The sequence below is a fragment of the Microtus ochrogaster genome, unplaced genomic scaffold, assembly GCF_000317375.1.
Source record: "Microtus ochrogaster isolate Prairie Vole_2 unplaced genomic scaffold, MicOch1.0 UNK24, whole genome shotgun sequence".
NCBI lineage: Eukaryota > Metazoa > Chordata > Mammalia > Rodentia > Cricetidae > Microtus > Microtus ochrogaster.
This window is the reverse complement of record NW_004949122.1, coordinates 4685660-4698011: the sequence shown is the minus strand read 5'-3', so window position 1 is coordinate 4698011 and position 12352 is coordinate 4685660. Positions and strand designations below refer to the sequence as shown.

Sequence of the window (12352 nt, the reverse complement as noted above, 5' to 3'; positions counted from 1 at the left end):
GGAAGGCAAAAAATGGGCCTTTTAGGAATCGAGATCCCTGCTGTCTTGGAGTCAGCTTGAGTTCAAGCAGCCTTCTGCAGGGAGGGAGCCACTGTGGTGACAACTGGAGCCTGGCCTTTGGTGGTAAGTGATTCAGGTTTGAGTCACAGCTCCAGTGCTGGCAAACTATGCTCACAATGTAACCCTCTAAATTTCAGTTTAGAGCTTTGGTTATTTTTCTTCTGAATTCTGTTAATTTTTGACCATGTTATATTCAATTCTTCTCTATCTGTGGTCATAGTTTGAAAAACTGGTGATACTTTGGCCTCTTTTAATATTTATATTAGTGATTTTTTCTTTTGTTTCATTGACTTGGTTAGACTTGTCAGAATAATATTGATTGGTAAAAATGATGATTGCTTTTCTTTCCTTCTGTTAAGATACTTTGTGCACTGATAGTATATATATTAAATTGTCTTCCTATATAAAACTAAATCTAAGATGAATTTTTTATAATATTGCTGGGCTTGACTTGATTATATTTCACTTGAGACATCTTTCATCTTATCAATAAGTGATATTCTTCTTCATTTTCTTGCATGCTACCTCTATTAGAACCACCAGGGTGAATTCTGATGAACTGTGTTGCTTAAGGAGAGGCCGGGAGAGCTGGAGGACATGTTGAAGGAACTCCATGTCTCCCTGTCGCTGGTCCTGATGTTTGCCTGTGGCCTGCTCTACCAACTCACCCTGAGGTCTCAATGCCTCTTTGCCTGCCTGCCTCTCTTCACATCTCCACAGGGGCCGGATGGCCTCTTGCGCAGTGGACGAAGCATCGTATTCATAGAGACGTCTGAAAGAGTGGAGCCACCTCCACTGGTCACCTGTGCTGTGGAGTCTGCTGCCAAAATCTACCCCGAGCAGCCCATCATCTTCTTTATGAAAAAGCTCAGCAATGCCACACAGCTGACCCCTAACGCCAGCTACCCAGCCTTCTCCCTGCTCTCAGCCATAGACAATGTTTTCTTTGTCCCTTTGGACATGAAAAAACTGTTTGAAGACACACCCTTGTTTTCATGGTACACCAAAGTAAGTGTGCATTGAGAGAGTCTGTGTTGGAAGGGAGAAACAGAAGCAGCAAGAGAATGGGTCCAATACACTCACTGTAGACAGGCAACCCAAGGACAGGGGCTCAGGAAAGAATCAAATCTAGCCCTCAGACTAATAGGTTGGACTTCTGATTCAGGTAAATGGGAGACACATCGGTTAAGTGATTGGGCTGGTTTCCTTTGCATCGAGTCTTATTTCTTTGAGTCTCATAGGTATTTTGGAGGCTCTTCTTAACTAAATGAAAATTCTTTTTATCTTTTCTAGGTACATACATGGAACACTTATTTTTCCCTATACTTTAAAGCCCATCTATGTTAAACCTTTTTAACACCAGAGGTGGAAACTAAACAATATTTAAGAAGAACTGATGTGGGTTGAGAATTCGGCGAGGCTCAGTTGCATGCTGCTCCATGAGATTGGATTGTAGCTAGAAATGATCGAGAAGCCCCCAGAACTCCTAGGAATCCAATAATCCTCTTCTTAGCAGTATGTCGTAATAAGGAAATAGTATTTTAGTGTACTGTTGGTCCCACAGGAGATGCGCAGTTGGGTAGTGTTTAAGAGAATTAGCGTGCAGTTACTCAAGGGTTCCGTTAGATAGGGCTTCACTAAGCTTTTCCTCTTTGGTTTTAACTGACTTCTTATGGGAAGTATAAAACAGCATAGAATGAAAGTGTCCTTTCCATTATAATGCAATTATAATGATTTCAGCTATGCAACCATTGCTAGCATTAAAGAGAACGGAGGAAGCCTTCATGGGGCATACACCAGTAATCCTACTACATGGGAGGTAGAGGTAGGGAAATCAGGAATGTAAAGTCATCTTTGGCTTCATAGCAACTTATAGGCCAGTTTGGGCTATTTGAGACTTTGTCTGAAAAAACACAAAATTCTGAAAACCAAAGATAAATCAAGTCCTTCTAACAAATAAACAAACATAAACTAAAGAAACCAAACAATTGTTACAACAGATGCTTGAATATGATAGAAATACAAGTGACTTTTAGAAAGATTGATTTTATAACAAAAATTTTCTAACTTTTGTTTTTCTGAGACAGGGTTTCTCTGTGTAAGAGCTCTGGCTGTCCTGGAAGTCACTTTGTAGACCAGGCTGGCCTCGAACTCACAGAAATCTGCCTGCCTCTGCCTCCTGAGTGTTGGGATTTCAGGCATGTGCCACCACCACCCAGCAGAAAGTTATTTTTCAGTACAAATAATTTATAAGTTGGTGTCATAACATTTGCTTGTCACATGAAGTTCTATCTAAATTCTCATCCACCCTATACCAAATGTCAGCAGATATTCAAGCTTTGTGAGCCAAGTAGCAAAAGTGAGGGTTTTGTATCTATTGCTGTGTTAGTTTGCCAGGGCTCAGACTTGGTGACGCTCAGCAACAGACGTTTAGGCTCTCAGCTCTGGGAGCCACAGACACAGCTTCCTTAACAGCTTCTGGTGGCCAGGCCGCTCCTTGGCTTGTATCCCACCCTCTTTCTTTAGACCCCCTTTTACCTCTGTGAGGGTACAGTCTCCGTCCACCCCATTCTTTGACTGACATCTGTGATATTTTTCAAGGACTCAACAGCATGATCCAGGATCATCACCCCGTTTCAATATCCTTGACTTTATCATATCTGTAAACATCCTCTCCCCATATTTATAGGTTCCCAGGAATCAGGGCCTGCTATCTTGGGGGCAGTCATTATTTAGCCTGTTCATAAAAGGAATAATAGCCTATTCATAAAAAGAGAAGAAGCCCCTTCCCTCCCCTGCCCTGTCTTGCCTCATTAGCGGGGTTCTGGTGTGTTGGTGTGTGGTTGGCAGGCTTGAATATAGTTGCTATCACTTGTCAGACTAAGCTATAACCCCCAAGGGAACACTTCTTATAGATTAGGTTGGCAGTGGCTGAGATTGAGGGAAGTTTCTGGGATCGTTATCACTTTGATCTCCAGTGACTTTTAGATGCCAATGTCCCATCTGTTCTAAGAGCCCGGAAATATCAAATTGGAACTGGCCAGGAGGAAGTGGATCAATTCAAATGTATTAAGTGTCCATATGTTAGTCTTGGCAGTTGTCAGCAGCAGGGTTCCTGGAAGGTAGGTGTCACTGTCCTAGGAGCAGCAGGGGATAGAACAGGCCAGGAAGGCAGGTGGGTGCCGGGGATAGATGGGACAGACAGCTTAGTTCGTGCCCTAGGACTGCAGAATCTTTCCCATACCTGGGCTAGACTGTTCTTCTTTATACCTTGGAAAAAAGAAATCTCAAAGCATGTTATTTTGGGGGATGTTGCAAATTCTGTCTTTTTCTCACAGATGAATCACTCAGGAGGAATACTAAAGCCTCATTATGGTTCTGAACTAAGGAAACTTTAGCCCTCTGTAGAACTCTCTTTCAGTGTAATGGATAAACGACTTCTTGGAACCAAAATCCTTTGAAGCAAAGCTTGGGTTGTGCTAAGATGGACCTAGATTTTTTAGGAGTAAGGTGGGCCCTGCGATGCATAGCCCTTAGGTGTCTGCTCCAGCTGGGTCTGTAGGGTTCTGTGCCAGGGTGTGTAGCTACAGCATTCATGCCATGATACCCTTGAGGGAACTGGGTCATGGCATGTTCTGTCCCAGCTGGGCCTCCACAGGAGATAAATGGGGGGGGGGGGAACCTGTTAGCGTCCATTGTGCCATCATTTCCTAAGGGCTGCTGGGTTTGCTATATGAACCCCATAGGTAGTTGTAGCTCTTGAAGATGTCCAGCACCAGCATGGACATCGTTCTCAGTCCTCTTTCTGCCACTCACCCCGTCTCAGGCAGATGACAGGCTAATGCTCACATCCAGGCAGGGGGTTCTTCTTGTGCTTTTCTAAGGCTTTTGATGCTCTGTGTCTCTTAGTTCTGTCACAACCCCTAAATTCCCAAGTTAGACTTATTTTTATCAAAATGTAGTTTCTTTTGCATGAATGACTATCTGACGACAGGTGGCTCAGGTTCAAATTCAGCTGGCACCTGAGGACAAGCGATGGAGCATCTCTATCCTTCAGTTTCTCGTTTGAAAGGTAGACTGACCATGCCCTTCGTCTCGGGGATCTGTGTAGATTATAAAGTGCTCAGAATGATCGCCAGCTATGAACTGTTCCTGAGGTTTCCGCAACTATAAATGATGACGGATTGTTTCCAGAAAATGCGAGGGTTTTTTTTTTTTAAACAAAGCTTTTGCTAGCTTGCTTTTATTCTTCATAGTAGAGTTTTAACTCATTTCTAAAAATCAGAACCAAAGGCCTTCGTTTAATCTTTTACTTGATATACTTAAATTCTGAAAAACTTATTTGGCTTTTTTTTTTTATTCAAAATCTTTCCATGCCAAAGGGGAACACTATGATTTATACTGATTTATTCTTATTCCTCTGGGTTCCTCTTCTGTTTGGCCTGTATTTTAGCATTTACAGTGATTTTTTTCCTACCGACTTACCCATCATCTACCCAACAGTGAAGGCTGACCTGTTTTTATCTGGAATATGAACCCTGATCACTTCTCTCCTTCCCACCAGATTATCACCCTCGACCAAGGCTGGATTACCTCAAGGAGCGCCTCGCCTGCTTCTTTGCTTCTGTCCCCATCCATTCCCGTCGATGGCCCAGACTCTTGTCTGCATCTCAGCTAAAGCGACCCTTAGAAAACCCATTCAGATTATAGCCCCCCTTTCTGTTCAACCTGCCAAATAATTTCAAAGCTTGGTCCCATGAAGATATCACCTACATGATCTTTCCCTTTTCCGTACTCAACTCTGTTTTCATTGCCTGCCCCTCTCCCTGCCCCCACTCCGCTTCTGCTTCATGGTCAATATGCTTCTTCTGCCTTGGGGCCCTTGCAGTTGCTGACGGCTCCAGCTTAGACCTTTCTTCCAGATGTTTTCACGGCGCAGGCGCACCCATCTACAACTTTCAAGTTTCGGCTGGAACCTAGTGTAACATTCTGCACTCTTTCATCCCTTTATAGTCCCCCCACTGGTCTTTTTATTCCTTTCATAATCCTTATCAACACCCAAAGCAGTATATATTTGTTTATTATCGATCTCCTCCCAGGGGGGATTTCTCCTGTTTGTTCATTGCAATGCTTTTAGCAACGTCACAGTGCTTGGTGCATAGTAAATAGGTCCTCAGCAAACTTCACTGAAGGAACTTTCAAGCAAACAAAGGCATGCGTTCATGCAGGGGCAGATTCTTTTTCTTTCCCCCAATTCTCAACTAGTGTATTGATTATCTTTCTGAGTTTCCTAGCTTGTTTTTATTTTTTATTTATTTTTAAAAATACCAGTCTTCAACATTTTGAGGACTTAAAAAAATCCATCCTTCTCAGCTTCACCTTTATGGTTATCGTCACCCACATATAAGACAGACTCATACTGTTCACTGTGAAATTCCTGCTGAATTTTGCCTCTATCTTTCCACTGCTTTGATGAAAGAAAACCCATTTTTTTTAAATCTTCAATAGCTGCTAAAAATTTTTGCATTGATACCAATTGCTGCAAACTCTTTACTTCAGGGGAAATTGGAGGGTGAAGGTAGGTTGAGAAATTTGTAAAGTTTGGCTTGCAGTCAAATAAATTTTGGGGACTCCACCTTGTTATGGTCCTTCCTAGCCTCTCTTAACTGCTTGCGGGCTCATTTGTACCTGTTCCCATAGGTCAACAGCAGTAAGGAGAAACACTGGCTCCATGTCAGCTCGGATGCATCCCGCCTGGCTATCATCTGGAAATACGGGGGCATCTACATGGACACCGATGTCATCTCTATCAGGCCCATCCCGGAGGAGAACTTCTTGGCAGCCCAGGGTTCCCAGCACTCCAGTAATGGGGTGTTTGGGTTCCTCCCCCACCACCCCTTTCTGTGGGCCTGCATGGAGAACTTTGTTGAGCACTATAACTCACGCATTTGGGGCAACCAAGGTCCCAAATTGATGACAAGGATGTTAAAGATGTGGTGCAAACTTCAAGACTTTCAAGAGCTGGGTGACCTGAAGTGTCTGAATATCTCCTTCCTCCATCCCCAGAGATTTTACCCTATCCCTTATCCCGAGTGGAGGCTCTACTACCAAGTGTGGGATACAGAGCCGAGCTTCAACAACTCCTATGCCCTGCATTTGTGGAACTACATGAATCAAGAGGGCAGGACTGTGGTTAGAGGAAGCAACACCCTGGCAGAAAATCTCTATCGAAAGCACTGTCCTAAAACTTACAGGGCTCTGATTCAAGGCGCAAAAGGGGCAGTGTCCAGGGAGCCGGGTATGGGTTAACAGATAGAGGGCTCCTGCTGCTATGGGGAACTGGACACTTCCGGGCTGCTCCACTCTCACCGGGTCTCCATCGTCTCTAGGGCTAGGAGCGAATCCGTATCTTCAGGATTAACTTTCTCTGGTGGCAACAGCATACTTCCAACGAAAAGCGGCTGTAGACACAGAGTTTGTTTATCCCTGCTGGAACAGCAAGTGTGAAGGCAGGTAATTTAGGACAGGTATTTTAACAGTGGCCATGGGAAGCCTAGGTTTGAATCTTCCTGTTTGTTGTCCTAGCGTCTGTAGTCCAAGCTCCATGTGGCTGCTGAACCTCCAGCCCATCATCTGGTTATTCCAGACACTAGGATGGCAGAAGGAGGAAAGAAAAAAATGCATTTCATAAAGCCTTTATGTAAGTACTTTATAAGTGCAAATACCATGTACCCTTGCATCTCCCTGGCTAGACTGTAGCTGCAAGACAGGCTGGTGGGGTAGCTAATAGGTCTGTTTATGTTCTATTTTATTTAATATTGTGAGATTAGTTTTAACACCCATCAGAATGAAAGGAACATGGTTGTTGTTGTTGATTTGATTTTTGAGACAAGGTCTCTTGATGCAGTCCTGGATGTCCTGGAACTCACCATGTAGACCAGAATAGCATCCAACGCAGAGATCTACCTGCCTCTGCCTCCTGAGGGCTGGGATTAAAGGTGTGTGGCACCATACCCAGCCCTTGACTTTAACGTCTATATTAATCCACTTTCTGCTGCTATAACAAAATACTGGAAGTGGTAAATTTATTAAGAAAAGAGATTTATTTATCCCTTAGATTTGGAGGTTGGAATCTTGACTCAGATGACTCTGTCTGTTTGGCCTCTAGTGAAGCCTTCATGGAGGAGGGCATAACAGTGGCAGGACACATGGAGAAAAGGTCCCATGATGAATTGGGAAGCCAGAAAAGTGGAGGAACCAGGCCCCTTGCATGCACCCCTATGGGAGTGATCAGGGGGGAGGCCTTGCTGTTTATCCCTGGTGGGCCTCAAGCTCTTGGTCCTTTTTCCTAAGCCTCAGAGGGCTGGGATCACAGCTGTGTGCCACCATAGCCAGCGCAGTCTTTCTCTTTTTGTAAGAACTAACTGCAATCCCATCAAAGGTACATTTATTCCTTTGGATGATGGAAACTTCCCATGAGTTCATTGCATCCCCCTTCTTCTCAAATGTCCTATCACCCCTCCACATTGTCACACGGGAGAATGAGCTTAAAACACAGGAACCCACGTGTAAATTACAGCAGCGTTCACTAATCCATTAAGTCAGTAAATATTGATCGTTTTTCCTGGGTACCAAGTGCTAATTTAGGGGCCAAAAATGAGGGTGAACCAGTCAGTCTTCGTCTCAGCACATGTGGCCTAACTACTGGCCGCTTGTCCTCAGGAACGTCTCCTCCCATCCCCAGCCTTCCACACACTGTCATTTTCTGATGCACACATCTGGCCTATCACAGCTGTTGCTTCAGAGCAAATGATGAGCTCGAGCAATTGAAATCTGCTTCTTCCCAGATTCAGATGAAAACTGACTTCCTCCAAGCATCACGCTGTATGCTATAAACACATGTGATTTTTATTTTTCCATTAAAATACAAATAAATTCACTTCTGCCTCTCAAGAGGCATGAAAATTAATATTATTGATTTTTTTCTGTAAGCGGTTATCAACCAAGTCTTTCTAGAATTTTCCTCTTGGTTGTTTGCTTTATGGAAAAATTTATACTTTTTTCCAAACACAAAATTATGATGTCTTATGCGACTCTACATCCATATGTTGCCTTTTATTCTTAAATTTTCCTTTTCAAGAATCATGGCTCTGATAGTCTTATTTAGAAATTGGGGGAGATGGCTCACTGGGCAAAGGTGCTTGCTGCCTGATGGCCCAAATATGAGCCTTGGAACTCATGTAGTAGAAAGGAGAACCAGCTCCTGCAAGTTGACCTCTGACCACCACATGTGTGTGCTGTCGTGTACATGTACACACACACACACACACACACACACACACACACACACACAATGTAAAGAGACCAAACAACCCAAAACATTCACAAGTCCTGTGTCCTGCCTTGGACTTATGTATTCCATTACTTGCTGTATGTAGTCTCTGACATCTGACTTCCCAGTCAGGTTGTGCGTCCCTCTCCCCCACCATGATGCTCTCTCTCTGTGTCCTGAGACAGTGAACCCTGGTGTTCAGTGTTTCGCAAATGAGAATTCCATGTTAGCCCTGTTGGGAAGGAGCAGGTTGGCTCTTATTGCTGTCTCTGAAGAATGCTTTCCAGGTAAGCACCCTGAACACAGACGTTTGAGGGAGTTGAGTGAAAACCCTCTGAACTTCTCAAACATATATACGGTTTCCAGTGAGACCAAATAGTCAACAGCAATGTCATGCGAGATTCCTTAGGCTGGGTTCTACTTGTATGGATTTTTTTTTTGAGGCAATAATGATACTTTGATGTTTAGAGAGTCCCTTGTTTTGCAGTAAAATGAGTTTTTGATTAGTAAGTGTGCAAAATAAATTAACAACTTGTAAGGAATGCCATCTGTATGGTAGAAAAGGGTGAATTTAAAAGACTTCTAGTGGTTTGAGGAAAACAGAACAATGCAATTTTTTTGTTCATTTTGAAAAGGTTGATTGTTACCTATGTTTAACGGGATTTATATTTTCTTATTCTATGCAGTATATAATAGCATTTTTTTAAATGTTGGGATATTTTTCTATTTTTATTGATCTGTAACCACTCTGTATGTTTAGAACACTAATATTTTATTATTATGCTGCTATTTTTCAGTCTGTCCTTTTTTGATTGTACTATTTAAATTAAAAAAATATTCTTTTGTAATTTCACATATGAGTATAGTGCATTTAAATTATATCGAATTAGTGCTGCCTGTCTGTACATGACTGTAGGACACTACCCACTGAAACACGGGCAACCTGCCACAGGCCATATTGTTGAAGAAGCTGACTCTCCCTGTCTCAGCATCCACTGACTGACAATAGCTCCTCAGGTAAAGGTAGGGCCTCATGAGTCCGTTCTTTCTCTTGCGGTTGACTGGGTTGATCTTGTGCCATCTTGGATCACTGACTATAGCCCCTGTGGACCCATGAGTTCTTTGGCCCTGTTCCGTCCAGAAGACGTTAGTTCCCAGCAATCTTCCCTGACGTCTGGTTCTTAAAATCTTTCCATCTCCTCTTCTGTGATGTTCCCTGAGTCTTGAGGATAAGGAGTTATGATATATATGTCACATTTAGGAATGAACACCCAACAGTCACTTATTTTCGGTATTTTGACCTGCTTTGAGTCTTTGTATTGGTTGCTATCTGCATAAGAAATTTATCTGGAGCTGGGCCGTGGTGGCACAGGCCTTTATTACCAGCACCTGGGAGGCGGAGGCAGGCGACTCTCTGTGAGTTCAAGGCCAGCCTGTCTACAGAGTGAGTTCCAGGACAGATTCCAAACCTACACAGAGAAACCCTGTCTCAAAACAAAAACAAAAACAAAAAACAAAAACAAAAAACCACCATGAAAACAAAACAAACCAAAAAAGGAAGTATGGCCTTGTTTGAGGAGGTGGGTCACTGGGGGTGGGCTTTTGACATCCAGTGGCTCACTCTTCTCTTCCTGCTGCCCATGGATCAGAATACAGAACTCTCAGCTACTTCTCCAGCACCATTCCTGCCATGTCTACTACCACATCGAGTTTGCCTTAGCAAAGGAAGGCAACCAATTTATTCCCGGGGAAACTGAGGCTGGTGGAAATCACACACAGGTACCTTTGGCTAATTTCCATAAACTTTGAGGATTACAGTGAGAAGACAGCTGGGAAGCCAATAGCCAAGCATGCTCAGTGTGCGCCCAGAGGGACATACCATGGATCACCCAGGCCTGAGCTGAGCCTAGAGATCCTGGGGCTCATTTACAGCCCTGAGAGTTAAGAGTTTATTTTTTCTTCTTTACAGCTAAAAAAAAAAAGTGAAAGTCAGAGAGGTTATAGTGACTTTCTCAGGGTTACACAGTTTGGGATATGGATTTGTCCTTGATTTTAAAGCCTGGATACTTTGCTCGCAGGTAGAAGGGAGGAAGAGCAATATTTGTTATTGAAGGACATAATATAGATATCTTATTTGTTCCTGGTTTTTGATCACCATTTCCTCCCACACTTAAAATTTGTGATAAAATCTATTATCTATCTATCTATCTATCTATCTATCTATCTATCTATCTATCTATCTTCTATCTATCTATCATCTAATAAGGTTTACTATTTTAGCCATTTTTAATGTAAAATTCAGGATGTTCAGCACTCATATTGTCACTGCTGGCATACCTGGAAGTTTTTCACCATTCCCAGATGAAGCTCTGCACTCATCAAGGGCAACTCTGTAGTACGGATAATAAAAACCAGGGACAGATATTGGGGGGTCTAACCAGAAAAGCAGAAACACAAAGCAGCCAAGCCACTAGAGAAGTCTTACCTCTACCAAGGCTGGGTGACTGCAGACTAAACAAACTAAGCCTCTCTCTCCTCTCATTTTCTACTCCCTCTAGTGCTGGGATTAAGGGCCTATGACTCCCTAGTACTGGGATTAAAGGTGTGAGCCACCACCACCTGGATTTGTTTTCTGCATTGATCTTGTGTAGCCCAGGGTGGCCTTGAATGCACAGAGATCCATCTGCTTCTGCCTCCCAAATCCTGGGGTTAAAGTTGTGTGCCACCACTGCCTGACCTCCAGTGGTTTAGCTTTTCCCTTCTGACCTTTAGGTAAGCTTTATTTATTAAAGCACAAATAAAATATCACTATACAACTTCTTACTTCCCATCTCTATTGACCCTGGCAACCACTCTCCTACGTTCTGTCCTGTGTAGTGGTTTGAATGGAAACGATCCCCACAGGCCCCCACAAAATGGCACAATTAGGAGGTATTTGTGGCCTTGTTGAAGAAGGTGTGGCTTCGTTGGAGGAAGTATGCCACTTGGAGTGGGCTTTGAGGTCTCAGAAGCTCAAGCCAGGTCCAGTGTGACACTTTCTGTTCCTGCTGCCTGCCAAGCTGGATGTGGAACCCCAGCTACCTCTCCAGCACCATGTCTGCCTACATGCTGGCATGCTTCCTGCCATGATGCTAATGGACTAAACCCTTGAAGTGTAAGCCGGCCCCTATTAAATGTTTTCTTTTATAAGAGTTGCTGTGGTCACAGTGTGTTGAGATAATCTTCACAGCAATAAAACCCTAAGCCACCTTGTAAGTGGACCGGCAAGCCTCTTTCATTTTATAATGGGCTTGTTTACTTTGCTTATCTGTTAGCTTGTCAATATAAAAATCAGTATATAATGGCTGGGCGGTGGTGGTGCATTCAAGAGGCAGAGACAGGCGGATCTTTGTAAGTTTGAGGCCAGTCTGGTCTACAGACAAACCCTGTCTTGAAAAACTAACTCCCTACCCCCCCCCCCCAATCAGCATATAAAAGGAAGAAGGTTTATTTTTGCTCACGGGTCTAGAGATTTCTATAGAGGGCAGAGTTGTTTGCCCCATTTCTTTGGTTTGTGGTAATCTGTTTTAGTAGAGTGAAATCTCTCACCCCAGGCAGGAAAGCAGGATCTGGGGGCTCACTGTCACATTCAAGGTCTCTACCTAATACATTAAAGTCTACCAGTTAGGCGCCATCTCTTAAATGTCCCACCAGCTTTCCGCAGTACCATGCTAGAGTCCAAGGCTTTACCACATGGACTTGGGGACACTTGACCAAACAACAGCAGTGATGTTATTATGAACGGGGCCCCCTCATAAGGAGGGGGAGCACGAGCAAGGAACTCAGGACCGCGAGGGGTACACCCACATTCTGAGACAATGGGGATGTACTTTCGGGAATTCACCAAGGCCAGCTGGCCTGAGTCTGAAAAAGCATGGGATAAAACCGGACTTGCTGAACATAGCGGACAATGAGGACTAC

The 12352-nt window shown here is 43.6% G+C and overlaps 1 protein-coding gene across 1 annotated transcript; it reads left to right on the top strand.

Annotated features, from left to right (window-relative positions):
• The first annotated feature begins 657 nt into the window (after positions 1-657).
• A4gnt (alpha-1,4-N-acetylglucosaminyltransferase) lies at positions 658-6369 on the top strand. Its single transcript, XM_005367810.2, has 2 exons — positions 658-1068; positions 5761-6369. Exons 1-2 carry the CDS (start codon positions 658-660, stop codon positions 6367-6369), a joined length of 1020 nt encoding a protein of 339 aa, XP_005367867.1.
• The last annotated feature ends 5983 nt before the right edge of the window (positions 6370-12352 follow it).